This window comes from Lepidochelys kempii, chromosome 3 (genome assembly GCF_965140285.1).
Source record: "Lepidochelys kempii isolate rLepKem1 chromosome 3, rLepKem1.hap1, whole genome shotgun sequence".
Classification (NCBI taxonomy): domain Eukaryota; kingdom Metazoa; phylum Chordata; order Testudines; family Cheloniidae; genus Lepidochelys; species Lepidochelys kempii.
Window position 1 is genome coordinate 48,354,161 of NC_136382.1, and position 27,933 is coordinate 48,382,093.

General features: G+C 40.3%; 1 protein-coding gene across 1 annotated transcript in view; it reads right to left on the reverse strand.

Annotated features, from left to right (window-relative positions):
- COL21A1 (collagen type XXI alpha 1 chain) overlaps window positions 1-27,933 on the reverse strand; it is a 193,969-nt gene that overhangs the window by 123,080 nt on the left and 42,956 nt on the right. Inside the window, exons 2-6 of the mRNA XM_073336269.2 lie at window positions 17,566-17,691; window positions 12,857-13,408; window positions 4,285-4,453; window positions 3,950-4,166; window positions 1,909-2,082 (exon numbers count right to left, since the gene is read on the reverse strand). Of these exons, the coding sequence (XP_073192370.2) occupies window positions 1,909-2,082; window positions 3,950-4,166; window positions 4,285-4,453; window positions 12,857-13,408; window positions 17,566-17,653 (1,200 nt within the window). The 5' untranslated portion in view covers window positions 17,654-17,691. The remainder of the gene's footprint in view (window positions 1-1,908; window positions 2,083-3,949; window positions 4,167-4,284; window positions 4,454-12,856; window positions 13,409-17,565; window positions 17,692-27,933) is intronic.

The following is a 27,933-nucleotide window of genomic DNA, read 5'->3' on the forward strand; positions in this document are numbered from 1 at the left end:
GCACTTGATTGAAGACTCCCTGCACCAAACCCCTGGGCACTTTGATTCCACTGCCAATTCCATCTCAATCATGGCTGTCCATCTCCGTCGACTTTACCATTTACCTTCCCAATTACCAGGGCCACACAACTGTGCTAGTTTTTGTCGACCTACTTACAAAAATGTCCCATTTCATGCCAGGCATTCATATTTCCACTCTGGAGGTCATAGCCCAACAGTTTTTCAATCATGTATTCAAACTCCCTGGTCTACCATCTAACATTACATCTGATCGAGGACTGCAGTTAATTTCACATTTCTGGGCCACCACCATGATTTTTATGCCAACAAGGTTTCCACTGCTAGTTCCACCCACGCCACAAAGTCTCCCATACACCCAGAGCCTTCAATCTAGTTCAACACATGCATCAAGGAGTTGAAAGCCCACCTAGAATTGGCCATAAGGGATTACAAACAAGGGAACCCCTCATATCATAGTTGGAGATAAAGAATGGCTCTTCACATAGCACATTGGCTCACCCCAACCTTCACAAAAGTTAGATTACTGATACTTTGGCTAATTTTGGGTCATCCAGCAGATCAAGTCCTGTAGCCGTCAAACTCCAACTGCCCAGGATGATGAAAAACATACCCAGTGTCCCATGACCCCTTCTGAAAGACCATATCGACAACTCCTTTCCCAGATGAGTTCAGCTACCACCTCCACCCATCATTGTCCAGGAACATGAGGAGTACCTGGTGAAGTAGATCCAAAGTTTGCCAGGGGAAGCTCATGTATCTTGTTGATTGGGAGAGTTATGGGGTGGTTTATTGTTGGTGGAAGCCGACCAACAACATACACACACACCTCCTACTTTGAGAATTCCATCAGTCACACTGTGATAAATCAGGTCAAAGGATGCCTGGCAGGCATCTTTTTCCAGGGGGTACTGTGAAGGGTGTTCTGAGCCTCATGAGTCATCTGAGGTAATTCCCTGTGAGTCTTAAGGGACCACCCAATCCACAAGCAAGAGTCTAACCAGGTGATCCTAAAGCAGGTGTATAGCCTCCTAATGTTCTACTCTGCTCAACATCACTACCTCATCGAAGATACTATACTACCAGCTGCCTGCTCCAGCCTCTGCCTGCTCCGGCTTATGCCACAGCCAGTCACCTGGATGTCCTGACTCAAAGTGGAATACCAGTGGAATAAGTTTCAGTAGCACTACATTTGGGAACACCTTAATTACAGAATAAGCATTTCAGAGCCCTCCATGATGAAGAGAAAGAGAAGCACTATATGCTGCTGTATGAATAGCAATACAGAACTTTCATCTCTGTTACTTCATTTGTTTTATTGCTGCATCAAAAAAGATTCTTCCCCTTCCCTTAGAGTCCAGTCGTTTAAATAAAGTTTATTGCCAAAACATAGCTTCAACAAACTGTTCATTTTACTATAACATAATTCTTCTTGAGTACTCAAGGATGCCATTATGGCAAGAATGATTTTCTCTACATTGTTACTGTGTGAAATATATGTATAAACATCAGGGACAACTGCCAGTACAGAAGGAAAACTGACTGTATACATATATTGTCAAACATGAAAATTAAACAACCTGAAGAAAGAGAAAATTATTTTCCCCTAATCTCTTTCACTTACCACAATCTTAGATATTACTTGCAACAGCTGTGGTGAAAAAGAAATTCAGACTAAAGTGTGACTGTTTTTTTAATGTTTCTGTATCTCTTTAATTACTAGCTAAAACTTTTATCTCAAATGTCAGCCCAGAAGAAATTATATTAGAAAGTATAACCTCATGGAAATAGAAGGCTGCAATGGAAATCCAAGGTAAAAGATTAACGATTACAGTACTACTGAACTGGTATAGTAGCAAACTGTTACATCTGACAATATTCTAGACTCACCTGTACAGTTTCCTCTTTCCCAGGGTACTTTCCTATTTGGGTTAGTCCACTGATGTAGATACCTAGAACAGGATGCAATGGCTTCATTTCAGTTTCTTGATCATCTATATACAAAGTTACATGTGCTTCTGTTACCAAGAGACGAATTTGATGCCAGCCTTCGTCAAACAAGGTCTAAGAAAATGGAGAAAATAAGAGACTTTAAAATATAAATTTCCTAAATTTAAAGAATTATGAAATTTGATCCCAACTATTTATCCACTTGTTTTTATCCATTAATAAGGCTGGTTGTTTGTGATAGCAAAATACTGCAAAAGTCATGGCTCCGTCAGAGGGAAAAAAAATGTAAAGACATACATATATAGAAAAAAATCAGAATGTCACAAGATCACCTTTATTTTACAATCAAGATTCTGCTAAGCCATTTAAAATCTTTTTTTTTTTTAAGTCACTTTCCCATAGACCACTATGCTGGATATATATCTAGAGAGAAAGCCACATTTGTAAAAATTTATAGAGGAATCCTGTTCAGCAGTGAGCTACCCAAGGTGATAAAGACCGTGGATAAAATTGTCAAAAGAGCTTAAATCCCATTTTCATTCACTTAGGACCCTAAATCTCATTACAATACAATTGGATTTAGTACCCTAAGGGCTAGATTCCCAAAGGGACTTAGGTGCTTGACTGCAAATTTAGGTACCTAAATCCAACATTTAGGCATCACTGGCATTCACAAAACAACCGCTCTGCCAGAGTTTGAATATGTAAAGCACTATATAAGTACTACTACTGTTCAGCTTGAGGATACTAAGCAGAAAACACAAATGTAAAGACAATAAATGACTATTTTTCAAAACTCAGAATTGCTTTTCACTTGTGGCTTTTAAAAATGATCAGAAAAAATATCCAAAGAACACACAACATTTTTAAGCAAATTTAATTGTAAAAGAAAAAAAATGTTAGATTGACCTACACAACTGTTACAATTCTGGCATGGCAATGCTCTCTTCCCCACTTCTACAGTGGGAAGGTTCTTCAATATTAAAAGTAATATGATCTAAGACTCCAGTTGGCACCTTTGTTTACATGGTGTTCCTTATCACATGCTATTGGTCTTCTAAGAAATGGAATGAGTATATCGTTTCAAATGATGGTCAAAAATTAAACTTGATTTTGCCACGTGGGATCACAGAAACGGTTACTCTCTCTGGAGAGTCTGAGAAGATCTCCAGAGACTATTTCATATTTATTCTTATGAGCATTCATATCCAATCCAATGTTTTAGGTACCAGTAAAGTACAACTTTGTTTATCTAAAATGTTTCTGGGACTCTAAGGTCCTTGGATAAACAAGCGTTCTAATAAATTTAGTGTAGATTGTCTATTATTCAAATAAAAAAAAAAACAACCAGATGAGGGCATTTTCACTGGACACAGAATTGGATAAACCAGGTTGCACTGACATTCACAAGTTTCTTACCAATCTACTAGAAAACAATTATTTTAATAAAAAAGTAAATAAATAAATGGAAAATAATTAATGAATTTGAAACCTCTACCGCAGGGATTTTGAACTTGTGGTCCATGGACTCCTGTGGGTCTACGAACAATGTCTGAGGGGTCCACAAAAGGTTACTGTTACCATAGAACCGTGGTTTTCAACCTGTGGTCTGAGGATCCCTGGAGGTCTGCAGATTATGTCTAAGATTTCCAAAGAGGCCTGCACCTCCATTTGAAATTTTTTAGGGGCCCGCAAATGAAAAAAGGTTGAAAACCATTGCTCTACATATACAGTGGCGAAATCCATCTCTAAAACTAGATTTTTATTAAAACACATTTACTAAGTGACAGAGATGCTATCTTTGTAATAAATACCAAATAATTTTTTCAACTTACACCAGCATGTAGTATGAGGTGTCATCCAGCGATTTTAAAATATTTACAAATTCAAGAGTGAGCTAGTATATCTTAAAGGTAAAAACTCAAGGAAATAAACCTGTACTTCCATGAATATTCCAATACAGGATCAATGTACTCATTACCTTTACACGAGGTGCAGTGAAAGTGACAACCTGAGTTCCATTTACTAAGCTTGTTGTAGTAAATGATAATGTTTTATCTTCCCCATTTACAGTAACTGTTATTTGCGGCCTCCCATCCAGGCTTAGAATCCTCCACAAATCCCATGTCTTTCTGACCTTAAACCTCTGAGTGGAGACAAACACATATGATGGAGGAAGACCTTCCGGAAACACACTCCTGGGGAGGAAAGAAAAAAAAACACACATTCTAAATGGGATAGTCTGAAACAAATCCCATACACTTCTAATAAACCACATTTTTATCCCAAACTGGATAACTTTTTACAATGAAGTACCTTGTAAATTCTGACAAGTCAACGTTTGATGTTATTTCATAAGCTTTTGCATTAGAAGATGGAATCGGAATTCTCTTTTTAACCTTTTTCTTCACACCTAATCCTAGAAGGATATCAAATCCTTTTTCATCTCGAGCTGCCACTGGAATTCTTGTTGGACAAACAGATTCTATAAAGCAATAGACAGAATAGTTGACAGCAATCAATTCTGAAAACACAAACTGCTATTTGATACTGCATCTGTTTGATAAACTGTGAAAGATTTTAGTCTAAAGTTCTCAACTTCTTTGTTTGAATACCAAAACAAGACAAGATGGAAGAAATATTGAAAGTCTTTGGGTCAAATATTTCTCCATGCTACAGGATTCAGAAGAGATGAATGAATGAAAACTGGAGTAGAAAAGCCTCAAAATACAAGGACCTGGAAGCAGAACCTGTCACATGTTCCCCTCTTTGCCAGGTGTCCTCCAAATCCCCTCCACACAGCTCTGAACTTTTGGATCTCTGAGTTTGTGGGTGGAAATAGCTGATGTGCACAGCTTGTTCTCCTGGGGACTTGATGGATATTGCAGCAGGAACATGGGGTATGTCCACATCGCAATTGTGAGTGAGACTACCAGCCCAGGTAGACAGACTTGTGCTAGCAGGGCTCAAGCTAGCATGAGAAAAATAGCAGTGTGAATATTGTGGCTTAGGTGGCAGCTTGGGTTCTCAAGCCCATCTGACCCCCTGGATTTGGGTTCAGGTGGCTAGCCCGGGTCTCCACTGGAGCCGCACCAACCACATTGCTATTTTTACCAAACTAGCTCGAGCCCTGCTAGCACCAGCCTGTCTATCCTGGCCTGGAACCTTGCTTCCAGCTGCCATGTAGACATACTCACTGTCACTAATACAGTTTGAGCTCCTCAGATGAAAGGCAGTACAGATATGTAAAACATTATTATATCTCCATTTCTGTAAAGCTTTTTATGAGGGATAGATTATCACAGCCATTAATCAGATACACACGGGCACCCTAGATATCCAGCTACAGAAGCAGCTTCCTATTTCAAGAGGGTAGATGTGCAGCTCTTGCCAGTTTAGCCAGGGCATAGCTGGCTGAGACTGGTCCCTTCTCAATGATCGGATTCATGAGAATGAGATCCCCTAATTGTCTATTGACAGTAGTTTGTGTGTGTGTGTGTGTGTGTGTTATAGAAATAAACCGTGAAGAGAGAAGGATTTATCCCTGGATGATGGTTCTGGTACAGGACATAGACAGAAGAAAGATGCCCATTAGGCCAAAGAGTCTTGTGGCTCCTTCTGAATGTGGGGACTGAGGGAGCCTGCCCCCCTAATGTACATGGAGTCATTTGCTCACAACAGGGATGGTGAGGAGAGATCACCACTCATCTTTGATGACAGGTACTAAAATATCGGGCTACATGGAGGAATCCCAATATCTTCATTATTTTATTCCTATGATGCTTAACCGTGAAAAACAACATGAGGATCTCTGATGTGATCAACTTTCTGCTCATTCTGGGCTTGTCTACACAGCAAGTTAGTGCACAACAAACCACCATGTGAATCTACAGTGCACCAGCTTGCTAAACACTAACCTGCCATATGAACACTGCTACCATATTGCACCACACTAAGCAGCACTCAAGACTTTCCCTGCACTGTGTAAGTGTCCACAAAGCGAGTTAGTGCCCAGCAACCTGGTGCACTGTAGATTTACACTCTGGCTTGCCGTGCACTAATTCACTGTGCAGACAAGCTTTCTGTGAACAATCCTTTAGACTTTACAAACAGAGATGATGGGGCACGGAGGGGAAGAGTCATGGATTAACTAGCACCATTTTCCATTATTTGTAATCAAACCCTTTTTAATAATACAGCATTAAAAAAAGCTGTTACGTATTTAAAAAAAACAAAACATTCTCCACATGCTGTAACAGAAAAGCAAACAATTAGATGTGCAGAAAATCCTCCACTCTTCATTATTAATACAGAGAGTCAAAAAAGTAGCTCCAATACGCACTTACTTCTGAAGCTTTCTTTTCTAAAGCACTCCTTCATTTACTTTAGCAATTCACAACTAAATGCATAAAATGTAATGCTAGTGTGAAGAATTTTTTGAGATGTAAAGGACTTATGTAAGTAAAGAGCATATTTACTTTTGACTGATAACAAAGGCATGGGAATTAATTTTTAAAAGCCTTACAAATGGTACCAAAGAGTAACACGAGTTTGGGTGTTTAGTGCCTTAGAGTTGGATTAATTCCAATTAATCAACCTTAAATCAGAGTGAAATAGGAGAGGGGTAAAGTTATAACTATTTTGAGTTACAACAATTGCATTTTGACTTCTTTGCACTCAATATCAACTATGATCCAACAAGTCTGCTTTAAAGCTCTTTTCATTGTACAGATATGGTGTGATATGTTTTCTGTTGAACTTAAAGTTGGCTGAATGTTACCTTTTTTTGTGTTTGTTTGTTTTTAAACAAAAACAATACTGGGCAATGGACCTAAAATGGTAAAAAACAATTGAATTATGTGCTGAAGCCAACATTTCTTTTCATTGATATATATTATCTTATTAAAAACAGACAATTTTCCTTGTTATAATATATGCTTAAACTATTTATTGTACATACATTTTCACTATTCAAATTTTCCACTGTTCAATAGGAAAATATCAGTTCATAGTCAAGAAAGAGGTTAGAAATACATTCCAAAAAAGGGTCTCAGATCTCCATCTGGACCAGCCGTGGGTTAGGGCCAGGTGCTAAAAGGGAGAGCTCAAGTTTTGATGCCAGAGAATAATCAGCACAGAGGTCTAGACCATGGCTAGCCCTTACATCTTCTTCCTCTCTTGAACATGTGAGTAAGAAACCTTTTCCCCCTTGTGCACCCCTGCCTGCCCCCTCAGAGGCCAGCCATAACTGGATTCCCCCAACATTCAATAAGACATTATGAAATAGCCATCTAGTCAATGGCTATTCCATCCTCCATCTCTTTCTGAAAGCCAAGAATTACTGAAATCATGCACTACTTACACTCTGGAAAATAAAATATCCAGGGTCTGGAAGATCCCAGAACAATTATTTACACAGCACAAACATAGTTGGTGTTCTTATTCATATCAAAACACGGGAGCAAGGTTGAGTCAACATACTTCTGATGTTAAATAAGAACATTGATAAATTATTGCTTCAGCTGGTCTTTTTGACTGGATTAAAAAACATGCACATGCAGCAAAATCACTGAGTCAGTTTCTAAACTCAGTTACACCAAAGTTGACCTGCATGCCTCCAGCTTTCACCCTGACCACACCACACGATCCATCGTCTACAGCCAAGCTCTGCGATACAACCGCATTTGCTCCAACCCCTCAGACAGAGACAAACACCTACAAGATCTCTGTCAAGCTTTCTTACAACTACAATACCCACCTGCAGAAGTAAAGAAACAGATTGATAGAGCCAGAAGAGTTCCCAGAAGTTACCTACTACAGGACAGGCCTAACAAAGAAAATAACAGAATGCCACTAGCCGTCACCTTCAGCCCCCAACTAAAACCCCTCCAACGCATTATTAAGGATCTACAACCTATCCTAAAGGATGACCCAACACTCTCACAAGTCTTGGGAGACAGGCCAGTCCTTGCCTACAGACAGCCCCGCAACCTGAAGCAAATACTCACCAACAACCACATACCACACAACAGAACCACTAACCCAGGAACTTATCCTTGCAACAAAGCCCGTTGCCAATTGTGCCCACATATCTATTCAGGGGACACCATCACAGGGCCTAATAACATCAGCCACACTATCAGAGGCTCGTTCACCTGCACATCCACCAATGTGATCTATGCCATCATGTGCCAGCAATGCCCCTCTGCCATGTACATTGGTCAAACTGGACAGTCTCTACGTAAAAGAATAAATGGACACAAATCAGATGTCAAGAATTATAACATTCATAAACCAGTCGGAGAACACTTCAATCTCTCTGGTCACGCAATCACAGACATGAAGGTCGCTATCTTAAAACAAAAAAACTTCAAATCCAGACTCCAGCGAGAAACTGCTGAATTGGAATTCATTTGCAAATTGGATACTATTAATTTAGGCTTAAATAGAGACTGGGAGTGGCTAAGTCATTATGCAAGGTAGCCTGTTTCCTCTTGTTTTTTCCTACCCCCCCCCCCCAGATGTTCTGGTTTAACTTGGATTTAAACCTGGAGAATGGTCAGTTTAGATGAGCTATTACCAGCAGGAGAGTGAGTTTGTGTGTGTATGGGGGTGGGGGGGATGTGAGAAAACCTTGATCTATGCAGGAAATAGCCCGACTTGATTATGTAAAGAGTTGTCACTTTGGATGGGCTAGCACCAGCAGGAGAGTGAATTTGTGTGGGGGGGTGGAGGGTGAGAAAACCTGGATTTGTGCTGGAAATGGCCCACCTGTTGATCACTTTAGATAAGCTATTACCAGCAGGACAGTGGGGTGGGAGGAGGTATTGTTTCATGATTTCTGTGTGTATATAAAGTCTGCTGCAGTTTCCACGGTAAACATCTGATGAAGTGAGCTGTAGCTCACGAAAGCTCATGCTCAAATAAATTGGTTAGTCTCTAAGGTGCCACAAGTACTCCTTTTCTTTCTGAGTTTATGCTGAAGTAACCAAGATTAAAACCTGACCCTGAGATTCCCATATACATATTTCATGCATTAAAAAGATATAAAAGAATTATGTGGGTTAAGACGGACCTTTATGCCACGGAGGCAGGATTGTTTTCATAATACCAACACCATCCACAATAGATGATCCTGCTCTCCCTGAAGGCAGTAGTAGTTTTGCGATTGGCTTCATTGGGAGCAGAACTGGACTCAACGCTGAATATTGCCCGTGATGGCAATTCCACAGCCTCCCTTGACGGCTTGCTTCATTATGTCACTTTTCCTTATACTTAACCTAATTTTGCCTTGCTGCAGCCTCAGACTACTTGTTGTTCAGTCTCATTAGTTAATGCAAATAATTGATCCCTCTCTCCTTCATAATCTCTCTTCACGTACCGCTAAATCACTGCATTGACTATTGTTTTTTTAATACACTACTGACATGCAAAGATTGCATCTAAAAGTGAAGAGAAAGAATCCTTCCTTTATTATATTAAGGCTGGTAAAATCTCAGACATTCAAATGCAGAAAACTGTATCATTTACCCTGGGGCTATCAGTTTTGCCCAGGTTGCTAGTGCCCTGTGAAACAATTTCTCACTCTCTCTCCAGACAGGAGGGCAAGCCATGAACTGGACAATGAGTCCCAAAAGAAAAGTTTTCTTACTCGCTCCCTTGCCAGACCAAGCACATCACCTGCAAGTCATGGAACATAAGGCCTCTGTCAGCATGGGGAGAAAGTTCTACAGCAAGTTTCTAACCTTGGCTTTCTATTTGGCAACAGAGTGTTGTTAGGATATAGATATTCAGGCCTGTCTGTAAAGGCCTGTACTTTAAGAATTTAGGTGTATTCTTATCACTTGGCTAGTTAGTGATTTTGATTCTTTCTTTTATACCTCTGTCTGCCAGTGTAAGGTCCTTCTCTTACTGTGACAGTCTGAGGCCCTGTTCTTAGGCTAAGGCCTTTGGCTAAGCAGCAGAGGCAGCCATAAGCTGGGAAGCGAACAGTCACATCCTCACATTCTAAACTAGTCACATTGAAATAAGGTGCTATTGGGCTGTCAGGCACTATCAGGACAGGATTGTATTCCTATCACCTCCAGAGAAAGGGAAGTGCCTAGAAAATGTAAAAGGAAACTTAGTTTGATAGCATCCGGTCAGTTTGGATGAGCTATTACCAGCAGGAGAGTGAGTTTGTGTGTGTATGGGGGTGGAGGGGATGTGAGAAAACCTGGATTTGTGCTGGAAATGGCCCACCTTAATTATGCACATTGTAGGGAGAATGGTCACTTTGGATGAGCTATTACCAGCAGGAGAGTGAGTTTGTGTGTGTGGTTTTTGGGAGGGGGGTGAGAGAACCTGGATTTGTGCAGGAAATGGCCCAACTTTATTATCATGCACATTGTGTAAAGAGTTGTCACTTTGGATGGGCTATCACCAGCAGGAGAGTGAATTTGTGTGGGGAGGTGGAGGGTGAGAAAACCTGGATTTGTGCTGGAAATGGCCCACCTGATGATCACTTTAGATAAGCTATTACCAGCTGGACAATGGGGTGGGAGGAGGTATTTTTTCATATTCTCTGTGTATATATAAAGTCTGCTGCAGTTTCCACGGCATGCATCCGATGAAGTGAGCTGTAGCTCACGAAAGCTCATGCTCAAATAAATTGGTTAGTCTCTAAGGTGCCACAAGTACTCCTTTTCTGTCTGGCAAGAACTCACTTATCAATAGCTGGGATGTGAAATCCTCACTTCTGTATTGCTTTGTCATTATAGTTCCCACTTTGCTATTGTTTGTCTGTATAATCTCTGTCTGGTTCTGTGATTGTTTGTCTGCTGTATAATTAATTTTGCTGGGTGTAATCTAATTATTGTGGTGGGATATAATTGGTTAGCTAATCATGTTACAATATGTTAGGATTGGTTAGTTAAATTTCAGTAGAATGATTGGTTAAGGTACAGCTAAGAATATTACTATATAAATTAGGGGCAAACAGGAAGTAAGTTGGGATTCGAAAATAAGGAAAAAGGAACTTGTATTTAAGCTTGCTGGAAGTTCACCCCAATAAACATCGAATTGTTTGCACCTTCGGACTTCGGGTATTGTTGCTCTCTGTTCATGCGAGAAGGACCAGGGAAGTGGGAGAGCGAAGGAATAAACTCTCTAACAAGTGTGCTCACACAATAAACTTAAACCAACTTATTGAAGTTGGTAGTCTTGTGCTATTTAATCATGTTTTTACACTTATTTGCACATGGTCAAGGACATGGAAATAAAAGCTTGAATAGGTCTGATGTTGTTGAGTGCTGCCCATTCATTGCTTCTGTGTTATTGATGAATGCTCATGTCACAGAACTCCCTCTCCCCACAATCAAATGAATCCCCATTAAGAGAGAAATACAGCAACTAGATTTTTAAAAGGTGCTAGATAATTTCATGGCCATTAGTAACATATATATTTTCTAAAGCAGGTACCTAAATCACATACTTCAGGACAGTAATTGATTAACACAGGGTTCAGGAAGGGAGTCCTGTACATACACCAGTGCACAGCTGGCCAGTTTGTTCATTGGGAAGGTTGACCCTCTTCTAAAGAATCAGATTTAGGCAGTGGTATCCTCCATCAAGATACCTGAGTTGACATACTATGGGTCTACCTTGACAAATTCTATGTAAAGAAAATAATCTACAGGTCTTTACTCTGGGAAAGTTCTCCCCTGTAGTTGATATACCGTAACTTAAATAGTGGGGGGGGAAGCCAATCTAAAAAACGACTGAAGTCTGTTTAAACATTATGTACATGTTTAAACAGACTTCAGTCGTTTTTTAGATTGGCTTCCCCCCCCACTATTTAAGTTACAGTATATCAACTACAGTACATTGGATGACTGTAATTTTCATTCATGTATCAAGAGACTAACACTTGTATCTCAATAAACAATTACCACATTTTTTCAATGAAGTCCATACTTCTAGATAAAAACACAGGAAAATATTTTTAATTTTGCTCCTGCTAAATGCAGAAACATTGTACCACGGAAGTATGTCTTGTATCAACTCTTAATAGTATGACAAGCACAACAAACATGCTGCTGACGCATGCTATATTCATTGTAACAAACAAAGTCCTTCTCTGTGATGGGTTTTGGAAGCATTATGCTAACTTTTTAGAGGACTGTAAGTGTTTCATAACATTATTATAAAAAAAAAAATCAGTGAGCAGTTATTTTTCTAACATTTCAAGTTTTAAAAGTCACTTTAAAGTGCTGTTTTTGGCTAATTCTTCTACAAAAAATGCTATTTAAAATTATGCAGAATGTTTTGGCAAAATCCACTGGAATTGTAACAAAAGCCTCTAAATCTCTTCTGGGCTTCTCAGCACATGCTAGTAGAAGCACTCCTATTATAAACGTGAACCTCTCTTCCCATTTGTTAAGAAGAGGTGATAAACAGTGTTGCAGACTTAAGCCAAATGTAACTGGAAATACAGAACTAGTATTCACACTTTTTTTTTTTAAATCCCTGAAGGTTTAACTCAACACGCATTAAAATTAACCTCAATATTTTCAGCACTAATGCAAAGACCTTGAGTGATTTATGTTTTCAAATTCTGGTAAAGCAAAGGGAAGATTTTCATATAAAAATCACACACATGGAGATGAAAATATACAACATATTAACATATCACGCCTCAAAAATGTTTCCTTTTTTATTAGGAAAAAAAATAATACTGCATCAAAATCAGGAGAAGCTCATACAATAGCTAACAAAACTTGTTATTATTCATTAGTGGCTGAGCTATATGTTTACCAAAAGGACACCAATGAAATACTGCAATATGCACACAGCAGTACATATCACAAGACTTTGCAACTATATGTTCCAAAGATATATTATGGCTTACCTTCACAGAGTTTCTGCTTTATTACTTCTCTTATTCTGGATATTGCAATATAATCTTCAACGTAAAATACATAAGTTGATGAGGGCTTGTTGGCAATAGCTCTAAGTTCATCCTCCTCAATTTCTGAGCCAACACCAATAGCAAACAAAGTGATTTTGTTTTTCCTTGCTTCTGCCGCTGCATCTTTGACTTCATCTTGGGACTTGCCATCAGTGAGAACAACAGCTATTTTAGTTAGAAATCTTGAGGATTTAGCAAAAAGGTGGTCAATCGCAAACTGAATCGCTCTTCCTGTTCTCGTATTTCCACCTAAATATTGTATGGATTCCATTTCTCCGATTAGATTTTCAGTGGAATCATGAGTTCCTAGTGGGATTTCAAGTACAGGGTAATCACTGTACTGGACTACTCCAACTTGAATAAACTTTGGCCCTATGTCAAAATTTCTTGTAATATTGACAAGCCACCTTTTGATAATTTCAAAGTTTTCTGGGCCAACACTGTAGGAGCCATCTAAGATGAAAACTAAATCCGCTGGAGCAGTTCTGCAACCTAAAGACAAAAATCAAAGCAATACTTTTAATGGGGATCTTCTCTACTGCAAGAAATCCTTTTTTCATTTATCAGTGATTGGTTATATTGTAGTCAGCTGGCCAAAATATTTTGTAAATTGTTCATTTATAATCACCATATCAAAAAATCTACTAAATTTATCAGAAGACAAGCTATTTTCAGTCAGACCTGCAGACTTGACTTGGCACCTGAAAAAAATCAAGCTGTGCTCTGTTTTGCACATTATCACCATCCATAACCAACAATAAAAACTCTGGAATCAGAATTGCAGCTGGCAATTGCATTTGATGCCTGAGATAGAAAAGAATGCAGCTTTCGCTTCCATACCTGTATTTGTCTGCAATGATGACAGCAATAAAAAAGCAGATCTGACACAAAACACACACGGGCAGGATACAGCTAATTACAGCAGCAAGGTATTTTTCCCCTCAGTCATTTTCTGATCACAACCCCACTGTAAAATTTCTCTGACACTGGTACCAAGCACCAACAGTAACAATTATAGAGCATTTAATTCTGTTGAATGGCACTGGTAGCCCATTATAATTCAAGGAGATGTCATCGAATCACTTGAGCTCAATAACAGAAGAGTGGAGCATGTGTTTATGGGCATAGTAGTTAGGAGGTGCATTATTTTTATCATAAAGTGTAATGCAATTGCATAATGACAGCTGCATAGATTTCAATATTTACTGTCTTATTGTTGCTATACAAACAGTAATCTGAATCACGTGACTTCTGGAGGAGAGGTGTACAAAGGACAATTTTGGAATAAGTAAGCCATATGCATCTAATAAAGAGTGGTCTTTGTCTTGGAGCCTTATTAGAGTTCAACTTGCTCCTAAGGAATTTTCCTTGAAACAACAATCAGTTCCCATTTTTTAAAAATACAGACATTCCCTTCCTGCAGGAGACGTAAAATATTATGGCTACAGGATCATACATCAGGAACCTTTCATCAGTGACAATTCATAGAATCATAGAACTGAAAGGGACCTCGAGAGGTCATCTACTCATGGCGGGACTAGTTATCTAGACTATTCCTGACAGGTATTTGTCTAACCTGTGCTTAAAAATCTCCAATGATGGAGATTCCATAACCTCCCTAGGCAATTTATTCCGGTGCTTAACCACCCTGATAGTCAGGAAGCTTTTCCTAATGTCCAACCTAAACCTCCCTTGCTGAAATTTAAGCCCATTTCATCTTGTCCTATCCTCAGAGGTTAAGAAAAACAATTTTTCTTCCTCCTTGAAAACTTATGTCCCCTCTCAGTCTTCTCTTTTCCAGACTAAACAAATCCAATTTTTTCAATCTTCCCTCATAGGTCATGTTTTCCAGACCTTTAATCATTTTTGTTCCTCTTCTGTGGACTCTCTCCAATTGGTCCACATCCTTCCTGAAACGTGGCACCCAAAACTGGACACAATATTCCAGCTGAGACCTAATCAGAGCAGAGTAGAGCGGAAGAATTACTTCTCGTGTCTTGTGTGCAACACTCCTGCTAATTCATCCCAGAATGATGTTCGCTTTTTTTGCAACAGCGTTACACTATTGACTCATTTAACTTGTGGTCCACTCTGACCCCCAGATCCCTTTCCGCAGTACTCCTTCCTAGGCAGTCAGTTCCCATTTTGTATGTGTGCACCTGGTTGTTTCTTCCTAAATGGAGTACTTTGCATTTGTCCTTATTGAATTTCATCCTATTTACTTCAGACCATTTCTCCAGTTTGTCCAGATCATTCTGAATTTTAATCCTTTCCTTCAAAGCACTTGCAACCCCTCCCGGCTTGGTATCAGCCACAAACTTTATAAGTGTACTCTCTATGCCATTATCTAAATCATTGATGAAGATATTGAACAGAACCGGACCCAGAACTGATCCCTGAGGGATCCCACTCGTTACGGCCTTCCAGCATGACTGTGAACCACTGATAACTACTCTCTGGGAACGGTTTTCCAAGCAGTTTTGCACCCACCTTATAGGAGCTCCATCTAGGTTGCATTTCCATAGTTTGTTTATGAGAAGGTCATTGGGGGACAGTATAAAAAGCTTTACTAAAATCAAGATATGCCACGTCTATCGCTTCCCCCGCCCCCATCCACAAGACTTGCTACCTTGTCAAAGAAAGCCATCAGATTGGTACGACACTATTTGTTTTTGACAAATCCATGCTGACTGTTACGTATCACCTTATTATCTTCGAGATGTTTGAAAACTGAGTGCTTAATTATTTGCTCCATTATTTTTCCAGGTACAGAAGTTGACTGGCCTGTAATTCCCCGGCTTGTCCTTATTTCCCTTTTTATAGATGGGCACTATATTTGCCCTTTTCTAGTCTTCTGGAATCTCTCCCTTCTTTCATGACTTCTCAAACATAATCGATAATGGCTCAGATATCTCCTCAGTCAGCTCCTTGAGTATTCTAGGATGCATTTCATCAGGCCCTGGTGACTTGAAGACCTCTAATTTGTCCAAGTAATGTTTAACTCGTTCTTTCCCTATTTTAGCCTCTTCTGATCCTATCTCATTTTCACTGGCATTCACTACATTAGACATCCAACCACCACCAACCTTCTTGGTGAAAACTGAAACAAAGAAATCATTAGGCATCTCTGCCATTTCTACATTTTCTGTTTTTACTTTTCCCCCTCATTGAGAAATGGGCCTACCCTGTCGTTGGTCTTCCTCCTGCTTCTAATGTATTTGTAGAATGTTTTTTTGTTACCCATTATGTATCTAGCTAGTTTGATCTCATTTTGTGCCTTGGCCTTTCTAATTTTGTCCTTACATACTTGTGTTATTTGTTTATATTCATCCTTTGTAATTTGACCTAGTTTCCACTTTTTGTAGGACTCTTTTTTGATTTTTAGATCATTGAAGATCTCCTGGTTAAACCAGGGTGGTCTCTTGCCATACTTTCTATCTTTCCTACGCAGTGGGATTGTTTCCTCTCGTGCCCTTTATAATGTCTCTCTGAAAAACTGCCCTCTGTCTTCTATTGTTTTTCCCCTTAGACTTGCGTCTCATGGGATCTTACCTACCAGCTCCCTGAGTTTGCGAAAGTCTGCCTTCTTGAAATCCATTGTCTTTATTGTGCTGTTCTCCCTCCTACCATTCCTTAGAATCATGAGTTCTATCATTTCATGATCACTTTTACCCAAGCTGCCTTCCACTTTCAAATTCTCAACCAGTTCCTCCCTATTTGTCAAAATCAAATCTAGAACAGCCTCTCCCCTGGTAGCTATCTCCACCTTCTGAAATAAAAAATTGTATCCAATACATTCCAATAACTTATTGGATAATCTGTGCCCTGCAGTGTTATTTTCCCAAAAGATGTCTGAGTAGTTGAAGTTCCCCATCACCTCTAAGTCCTGTGCTTTGGGTGAATTTGTTAGCTGTTTAAAAAAAGCCTCATCCACCTCCTCTACCTGGTTAGGTGGTCTGTAGTAGACCCCTACCATGACATCAGCCTTGTTTTTTACCCCGTTTATCTTTATCCGGAGACTTTCAGCAAGTCTGTCTCCTATTTCCATCTCAATCTCAGTCCAAGTGTATACATTTTTAATATATAAGGCAACACCTCCTCCCCTTTTTCCCTGCCTGTCCTTCCTGAGCAAGCTGTACCCTTCTATACCAATATTCCAGTCATGCGTATTATCCCACCAGGTCTCTGTGATGCCAACTATGTCATAGTTGTTTATTTACTAGCATTTTGAGTTCTTCCTGCTTATTCCCCATACTTCTTGCATCAGTATACAGCCATCTACGATACTGATTTGATTCCCCACCCTCCCCATTCTGTCTTGTCTCTCCTTTATCCCTGCTCTAACAGCCCATACTCCCCCGCCATCCCCTCCAAATTCCAAACTTTCTCCCAGGTCTCGATGTTCTTGACTTACCCGTGGGCTTTGGTCACCTGCCCCCTTCGAACCTAGTTTAAAGCCCTCCTCACTAGGTTAGCCAGTCTGTATGCAAATATGCTCTTCCCCTTCCTTGATTCACCATTGACATTTCATCCTAGTAAGCACCATATGTGGATGTGGATACAGATAGCATATTCAGGGGACTGGATTATGATACACTTGTTTTTAACTAGCCAGGACACATAAATAAAATTAAATAAATCTCTCTTACTTGCTCTTATTTCACCATCTTCAGCCGAGACGTAATCCTGAAGTAGCAGAATTAAAATTGTCTGAAGAAACTTTAAGTTCTGTGCCATGTATATTTTATTTCCAAAGTTTTAAGTCCTAAATTAAACTGTAAAAAGAAAATATATTACAGTTCTATCAAACGAAAATACAACTGAACAGTTATGCTTTGCAAATTGTGCATAAAAAATGACTCGGGATCAAATCTAGCTAGTAGTCCTACTGACTAGGTTCCGTAACTTCAGGTGTACTATCCATGTAAGTAATGTGAGAAAGATTTGACCCTTATTCTAGAATTATAACCATCTCCTAGGTATTATCTGAAACAACTATCATTTTACTATAGGGTATTATATAAGAGTAACAAGTACATTATGTCCTAAAGCCACAAATTTGAAATTGTCCCATGAAATGTAATTCGCTTAGGATGCACAGCTGCTTCATTCTTCTTAAGAGGGGACAAATTGTCTGAGGCACAGAGCACAATATGGGTCTTTGCATGACTGTAGTCCCCTTCACCATACCTAGCTATTGGAATTGTAATAGGAAAAGAAATGCAGTTTTCCTCCCCCAAATAATGTTGGTTTATGTGATTTACACTATTTCATATACTATTATGAACTCAAAGAGGGTCAGATTCTGATCTCAATGATTGTGGTGTAGACCTGGGGGTGATACTCCTGATTTCAGTAGCATTACTGCAGATTTAATCTCCTGTCACTGAAATCAGAATCTTGTCCCAAATGTGTTACAGTAGAGCTGTGCATTAGAGGGGAAATAAGATGAGCACAATGCCATGCATTAATGCACATTATCACTAAATTGCTTCCACTAATATTAGCAGATGCAACATGCCATGACAAATTTCATATGGCCTTTTCTCCATTCCAGTTTTTACTCTGGATATTCTCTCCCATCTGCTGTTTGCTCCAACCCCTGATTTGCACCTATTTGTTTACACGATACATTTTATTTTAACCACATCTTATAACTATACTCCTTGCTTAATTCCATGTCTGTTATGTATTAAAATAGGACTCTAATGAATAAAAATGAAATAGGGCTACTTTGGAATATTATACTTTACTCTTAATTAATTTTAAACTAATTTCAAGACACAGAGGAGACAAAGACTTTAAATTTTTACTTTGTGTGTTTTCACCTTCTAGAACACAAGCATATCTTTAATGGTCATATTCTGTTCTCAGTTACAAAATGCAAATCTCTGGTCAGTGGTGAAAATGCACTGCTGGCACAAGCAAGTGAATTTGGTCAAGTGTGGTTGCACAAATGTAATGCAGACCAGAATTTGATCCTCACCTGCTTATCTGTGTGCACAGTCTTAATAAATCTGCAGGCTGTTTTTCTGCTTAGTACATTGTCAGCATCTCCTGTGTGTCATGACAGTGGCAATATCCACTGAATTCCTTGGTTTTGATACAAAACATAGTCCTCTGTTGACTAGTAGTTGGTCAGACAACTTTTTTTAATCTCTTCAGCAAGCAAATCAATAACTCAACGGGGGCCCAGTTTTAAAAGATGCTAAACACCCTGAACTCCCACTGAATTTAGAACTTTTCAGAATAAGACCAAACTAATATAGACATTGCCCTCTGGCCCTGCATCCTTCTCCTCTGTCAACCATGTTGGTCTTGACCATCCACTTGTTCATTTGTCTAACAAACATCTTTACATTCTTTTTGCCAAGAATCCTCTCCCTGAGCTGATCTCCAGTGTCACTACCATATCCTCTTTCAAATCCCTCCTCAAGACCCATGTCTTCAGTGATTCACACATGAAATGGGCCTACAAATAATACATAGGCGGAGGCGCCACTGGATGTAAATGAAATATATTTGTTTAACAACATAATAAAATGTCAGCGTACTTTATTTAAATGTATAACACTTGTACATATATGTATACTGTCCTTCTCCCTCATCCTTTGTATGTTGCTTGTCTCCTTTGACTGTAAACTTTTTAGTGCAAAAAAGGGGTCTTCCTATATGTATAGACAGCATCTCCCACCCTGGTGATAATTAGAAACCGATTAGATGTGAAAAAACTTCTAAGTACTACAGAACACCCACTCTGGATACAGGCATGCAGTATTTTGTTTTGACATATGAGAAGTGCCACAAGTAGCAGGTAAATGGAAACAAATAATTATTCCCTTTACCAAAAGTAGCCAAAGGAGTACAATGAAAAGAATGGTTTCAGAGTAGCAGCCGTGTTAGTACTAGGCATCCAGAAAAGAATCAGCAGAGAATCTACATTCTGTAACAGTTTAATAGACGCTTGGTCCCACAAATACCAACCTACCAGATGTTTTTATTAGGTTGATGATGGGGGGGGGGGGGGAGTTTTACTGAGATTTAAGAACAAGGCAAAAATTATTGAAAAGGTAAGAATTTCAGATTCAAGTTTATTCTCTGTGGATTCATGATAGTTATGTACTAAATGAAAGATGTGCAATTTGAACAAGTTCTCCAATCAAACACAGAATTTTTCCATTATTTTGGGGAATTTTTCTTACTTAGCATATGAGCCAAAAGGAGTACATTGCTGTAGTTTGGCTTCTAAGTCAGCTTCTTGCATTTTCTATTACTTAGAAGGCATTCATCTCAGTCCAACTTTTTTTTTTAATTTCCTCCATACACAACCTCTGTAAAATCTGACTTCTGACCTGAGCTGAAGCTAAATACTAGGGACTTAAAAACAAAGCACAAAAGAAACATCAGCTTCCAAAAATGCTAGTTAACCTATAACAAGCAAAGAAGAGGCAATGTTAACACTTGCAAGAAACCTATTTTATTTTACCTCTTTCAAATTATTATGGTGTACGTAAGTCAATACGACAAGCTGACACGATCATGTTCTTTTTCAAATAAACCTACTTTTCTGCAACACGTTTTATTTATTTATTATTTGTATTGTGGTAGAATGTACGAGCTCCAATCAGGGACCAGAACATATTCTGCTAGGTGCTGTACAAACACAGAATGTCCCTTCCCAACAGGATTTGTGCACACTTCATTATGAACACAAATTACTTTCCCTTCTGTCCCCACCATAACTACCGTAGTCCCAAAGAAATCTATAATCAGACTGTCAAGGAACCTCAACTCAAGAACTTTCGATCTCCGGTGGTTTGTTTTTTTTTAAATGTACTACATTTACTTACAAAGTACAAACAGAACTTAAGAAACAAAAGACAGCATACCTGTTATACGTGAATAAAAGTCTGTATGCATTAATATATATTACCTATTATGCTTGCATTTGTTAGGTTTGCTAAAATAGGAATTTTCTTTCAACCTGTTCTAGTAGTAGAAAAGTTTACTTACCCTCTTTTGTACTGGAAGACCAGAATGTTTCTAGCCCTGGCAAACTGCAGATCCTAAAATCAAATAATTCTTTATGATTACGATCTTTCCTCTCCCTGCTCCCACTTCAATTCTCACCTTACTTTATCTGCTGATATTACACATACCGCTCAAACTAAAAATTATTGTTCGATTCCATTTGAATGCTGGGATGCCAGTCTTATTTCAAACAGATTTAAGTGCTAATTTCTAGGAATTTGAAAGAGAGGCAATTAAAATCATTAAACTGTGTGGGAAAAAAAAAGCTGAAAGGTAATCAAAACACTGTGAATTTAAGATTCTATATCTAGAAAGCTGAAAGGACCAGAAACATAAGATTTATACCACTGGAAAACTGTTAATCCCAGACTTGATGGTTTTGAGATACATAACCTTAGAATCACCATGCCAAGATGTCATCTTGGCAAGATTAAAAGCTATTCTTCAAGAAGTGAAAACTAAGGCCAAGTGGTACCAAAAGAAACAGAAGATTTAAGAGGGAATTTGAATAGCAAATAACTAAAGACACAAAAAATCCTAGAAATACATTATTTGAAAATATCAGAAAAATTAATTAAGAAAATATCTGAAAGAGGCCACTAGGTCTTCAGAGTGTAAAGGGGAGCAATTATTATTATTTCATTGCACTCAAATGTGAGTTGGGATCTTCACAGAAAACTGTCCCAAAGATGACAAAATCTAAACTTTACACAAGAAAGAACAAAGGAAGGTGACAAGCAACAGAGGGGCTGTGACAAGCAAGGAGAAGGACTCTATCAAATACTCACTTTAGGTATGTGCACATCCTGGTGGCTCTCTTAACGGTTTGTTTATTAAGGAGGATAAATATATTGCAGAGAAGGGATATGACTTCTCTGCATCAATCCGTCTTTCCCACAGTCTTTATGGTACTAAATTTAAGTCACTGTCAGAAATGGAGGCATAAAAAGAGGAGATGGACTACACTGATAATTTTAATATTGGAAGAAATCATAACAACTATATAGTATTCATCCACGGGTTCTGGAGATGGAGGACCTTAAGAATGAAATGGCTAAAGAAAATATTTGTTTCTTTAGAATTTGTGCTTCCTTTCCACTTATAAAAATTAAAAATCAGCAATTCATAAAATACAAGTAAAAAATTAACGCAGTCCACCTATAAACCACTCAGGATGTAATTACACACATCCACTAACCATCCTAAAACTGTCCTCTTCCTAAAAACCCTGCAAAAAGATGGCTTTTGGAAAATAATTATTTCAAAACCACAAAGGAGAAGAGGGGAGCAAATTAAAAAGTCAAGAAACCTTCAGAAAGTAATTCATATAGTAGAACTAGCTTGTTTAAACTGAGAAAACACCAGCTCAAGTGTCTCTACTCAGCACAACTGCAAAAGTATGTTACAGGGAGAAAAAGAACCAGTTCACAAACCATTCGTGGCTCGACTGCTAAACACCAACACCTTAAATTCCATCTGAAAGCTAATAGATAGCCAGTGGGCATAACTGAGCATGAACATAATATGCAAACAGTAGGAAACTACATAAGTGGACAGTTACATTATGCACATCAGCTTTCAAATGGCCTTACAGTGTACGTAGTCTCATGTGCAGCATGTTACTGCACTATATGGTAAAAATCCTTATCCTTTATGAGTGATCCCCAAACTTTTTCTGTCACGTCCCCCCGCCCCCAACCCATAATAGAGACTGTTCACCTCCCACACACCCCTTCAGGAACCACAGTCGGGGATGAGGCCAGAGCCATGGTCGGGAGCTGGGGACAGGAGAAGAGCCGCAGGCCACAGCCAGAGCTGTGGCTGGAGCTATGGCCGGTAGCAAAGCTCCAGCTGCAGGCAAGAGCCAGGACTGCAGCTGTGTCCGCAGCTGGGAGCAGAGCCGCCGCCGGGGCCAGGAGCGGGTCCGCGGCCAGGGCCCAAGCTGGGACTGAGGCAGGGCCAGAGCTGGGGGCAGAGCATGGCTGGGTGGCGCTCTCCCCATCCCCAGTGGGGGCTGGCCAGGGTCCCGCCCCACCCCCGAACATTTGGGACCACTGCTTTATAAAATGTCACTAGATGGGATTGTGGGAATTACAGATAAATGAGCCTTACTGCAGTAGTAGCTACAATTATTTTTAAAATTACTGAATACCTAAACACAATAAAACAGGGCAAGGGTTTCTGTAAGTGAAAACCATACTTCTACAACATAAAAGAGTTCTTTAAAGGTAGTCAACAAAATAGTGGGCAATGGAAGACTATTTTTAAATCAATTTGTCCAGTAACAAAAAGGCTTTAATAGTAGGTCTAAATGTATTTTGGTTTGGTGAATAAAAATATATTCTCTCAACAAAGCTATTTTTCTAAATACAAATTTTTAAAGAGTTCCTCTGTATGTCCTTTACAACTCTCAAAAAGAACATCTGGTTCCTGTAAGATAGAAGAAATCAGGGCACTTAAAAATCTCATTTATAAGTCTAAAGCCAAAAAGCTGTTCAATACTCCAAATTGGATTTGTTACCAGAAACCAAAATTCAAAAGGAAATTACCCAAAACTTAAGTGGCTTGCCCAGCAGGCAGATTCCAGGAATTACATAGCCACTAATTTTATTGTAAATTTAAAGAAAATAATAATATGCAATTGAATTTTTAGTGGTCACAATAGGTGCCAACCAACAGCACTAGATACCAAAGTTCTCTTTATCACCTACATAAAAGATACAGCACAAGCAATAGAAGTGTAAGTGTCCTAAGAAGACCTGCCAGAATACCTCATTACTACTTCAAACCACGTCTACACTACAAACTTTGGTGGAAGCAAGTTACGTTGGCATAGATCAGCCCCAGTTAGTATATCCTGTGTGTGTGTACACACACTTGGTTCCTTGTATCGGTGTTGCACGTACTCACTAAGAGTAAGTGTGTCAATACAGTGCAGTGCACCCTGGGTAGGCATCCCAGTGTGCAATTCACCATCATCCAGCACACTGTATTTTGGGAAATTTTGGCAACGTACCTGGTGGTGCAGAAACAAGTTACACAGAGGTGCCTGGGAGAAAGGGGTCAAGTTCCCATCATGCAGCTTCTTCCATTCCATACCACCATCCATAACCCATATGGGGGCTAGAGCTGCCGGCCCTCACCCCAGGCTAGTGCCTCAGCCCCAGAGTGCTGGGAGAGTGGGCGCTGCAGCCCCAGGTCTCCCAGCCTCGGGAGGGTGAGTGCCGTGGCCCCAGCATGAGTTGGGGCCACTGCACAGGGGGAATAGAACCATAGAGTGGGAAGCAGGGGGACTGAGGGTGGAGCGTGGGCAGGGCCAAGCCTGGCTGTCCCCCAGCCCATGATACCCACCACCCATGGCTGCAGAACTTTTGAATGCAAAAAGCCACATTGCTGGATCTGTGTGCCAAGCTTGCCCCAGCCCTCCTGCACAGGAACACCAGAATGAGACCTGCACTGACAGCGGAGAAGTGAGTGGTAATACACTGTGGAAGTTTGCAATGCTGGATTGCCACAACTCAGTGGGAAATCATTTTGGACTTGAGAAATCCACAGTGGGGGGCCAGTGTCATGCAAGTGTGCAAGGCCATTGATCGTCTCCTGCTGCTCAGGACTGTGAATCTCATTAGTGCGCAGCACACAGTGGAAGGATTTGCTGTAATAGGGTTCCCTATTTTGGAACCAGCCCACCTTGCAACAGAGTACATCAACAGAAAGAAAGAGCTACTTTTCTATGGTTATGCAAGCACTGGGGATGTTTCACTGCAGGACTAATCACCAACTAAATCATCCCAGCCAGGGCTTTGTCAAGCCGGACCTTAAAAACCTCGAAGGAAGGAGATTCCACCACCTCCCTAGGTATCACATGCCAGTGCTTCATCACCCTCCTCGTGAAAAAGTTTTTCCTAATATCCATCTTAAACTTCCCCAACTGCAACTTGAGATTACTCCTTGTTCTGTCATCTGCTACCACTGAGAACAGGCTAGATACATCCTCTTTGGAACCCCCGCTTCAGGTAGTTGAAAGCAACTATCAAATCCCCCTTCATTCTTCTCTTCTGCAGATTAAATAATCCTAGTTCTCTCAGCCTCTCCTCATAAATCATGTGCTCCAGACCCCTAATCATTTTTGTTGCCCTCCGCTGGACTCTTTCCAATTTGTCCACATCCTTCTTGTAGTGTGGGGCCCCAAACTGGACACAGTACTCCAGATGAGGCCTCACCAATGCCGAATAGAGGTAGGGTGACCAGATGAAATGGACAAAATATTGGGACACCTGGGGGAAAGCCAAAAAAAAAAAAAAAAAAAAAACACACAACCGCCAGAGTGGCCAAAGCCGCAATATTGGGACAAATGACGTCCCGACCGTTCATCGGTCAGGACGCGGGACAAAGAACTAAAAATCGACACAGTCTATCAGGATGTCTGGTCAGCCTAAATTGAGGAAAATGATCACGTCTCTCAATCTGTTGGCAATGCTCCTACCTATACAGCCCAAAATGCTGTTCGGCTTCTTGGCAACAAGGGCACACTGTTGACTCATATCCAGTTTCTTATCCACTGTAACCCCTAGGTCCTTTTCTGCAGAACTGCTGCCTAGCCACTCAGTCCCTAGTCTGTAGCAGGGCATGGGATTCTTTGGTCCTAAGTGCAGGACTCTGCACTTAAGTGGGCTGGTCAGGGAAGAGCATGACAATTGCATATTTAAGAACACAGGACTGTTCAGAAAGATGCATGCAGAGGCATTCTTTCCTGACTGGCAGATTAGCTTTGTGATGTTGAAATATCAACAGGGAACCTGGAGGACCAGCCTGCCCATTGCTCATGAAGCTGTACATCAGCCACCTGGACAGCACCGAAGAAAGATTCAATTACCAGCTTAGCAGGTGCAGAATGACAGTTGAATGTGCTTTTGGTAGACGGAAAGGACACTGGTGGTGTTTACTCATAAGATTGGATCTCTGAGAAAAATATCCCAGTGGCTATACTTGCCCACTGTGTCCTAAATATCTGTGAGGCAAAGGCGGGGAAAAGTTGCCACCAATATGGAAGAGAGAGGTAAAGCAGCTGTCTGCTGAGTTTGACACAAGAGCTACAGGAAGAGCTCAATAAAGAGCTATGCAGCTGAGGGAGGCCCTTGACAGAGCACTTTATCAGTCAGCCACAGTAATTTGGTATGGTGGACTGTGCTCTACTTGGCCCTGAAGATTTGGAACCGGTTAGGAATTGTATGGGGCTTGATGTACATTTATGAATACAACAGTATTAATTCAGCTATTCATTTTTCTGTGCTTGCTGTACATTATTACAGTGTGATTGTCACTGATCCCATGAGTTCTGTTGCCCTGTACAATAACAAGTAGTAGGTGCTTTCAGTACCACTAGGTGTTCTGCAGCATGTGTTGTGAAATAATAAAGATGAATTAATTTTTAAAAAAGAGAATTTTATTGCATACCAGACCAGTGAAGGAGCGGGCGAAAACTACACACAACTGAAAAAATAATAAAAACTTCTGAAATAAATTAATGAACAGAATTTCACAAGGGGAAAAAACATTCATGTCCAGTTCAGTCCATTCTGACTACACATACACTCATCTGTGAAGCCATGATTGTCCTTACAGTCCCCTGACATGGAGTCATAGAGGTAGGGAAGTGGCCCCTGATGCCATTTGGACTGTTCGGGGGTTGCCATCAATGGAGAGCTCCATTTTAGCACCTCTCCACACACCCCCAACAGGCAAGCCCATGAATGTTGAACGTATAGGTCAACAAGATTCTGCAACATCTGTGTTTAGTGCCAGAAAAGCCCATCATGTCCTGGTGCATCTCTCTCCCCTTTTCCCGCTGGGCTTTCTCCTGCCTGCTCTTTCCTTCTCCATAGTGTTTGAAATATTCACCCTCCTTGCCCTCTGTTCACAGCCTGATGCAACACTGGCTTGCAGAATCTCTGAGACCATGTCCTGCTGACTCCTCTTCTTTCTCCTCCCCATCATGGCCAGACATTCTGCAGGTGTGGAGGGCAAGCCCTTCAATGCCACAACGGCAGCAGCTACAGATAAAGACGACACGTCACTGTATTTACAGTCACAACAGAAAGTGAAAAAGTAAGTTTCAGAACTTCCTTCCCTTGCTCTCCAGAAGTTTCAAACAAGATGTGATTATTGACACTTCACCTCTGGAGCACCTCTGCACAGTACTACTCTCCAGTCCCAGCCATAGTGAATATGGCCCACCCAGCAGGTATGCAGGGAGAAATGAAGAGGAAGTTGTTCGGCTGCATGAAACAACATCATTTTAGACCCTATTTCCATATGTAAGAGTACAGGGCAATGGCACTGAGTACTGCCACTCTTTTCCATTGACAGCGGTGATTTTAGCTGATATCCTGCACTTAAGAGTAACAAAGGCACAGAGAGCACAGCTGCTGCTGGCAAGCCAAAGTCACCCAGGCCCATATGCCACTAGCCTACTTGCTTACTGCAAATGGGGCCTGCCGAAGCCATCATGGACTGACATGGGAAAGTATCCTACCAGGGTACGACGAAATAAGGCTGCCATCCTGAGAAGCCTTCAGGAAAGGATTGCACAGTACCTCCATTCCCTAACATGGGAATGAAAAGCAGATAACTCTACCTGTTGGTTGTACTGCTACCTCTAGTAGAAGTAAAACAATGAAAAGTCAATACTTATGCCCTGCTATGTTGAGGCTGGGCACCATCTATATATTTAAATATTGTAATGGAAAATGCACTGGCACACTTACCCAAGTTTCCCTTCCCTACGCTGAGCTCGACCAAGCTCAGCTGTTGGGTCTAGCTAAGCTGTAGTGCAGTCTTTAACAGTCCTGACTCACAGCATAGCTGTACTCCCCAGTAACATGTCCCTCAGCTTCCTCACAGCAGGGGTCTGCATCTAAGGCTCCTCAGAGATATTCACTGTGCTCTGACGGGTGCTGGTGGGGTCTCCACTAAGTAAGGCATGC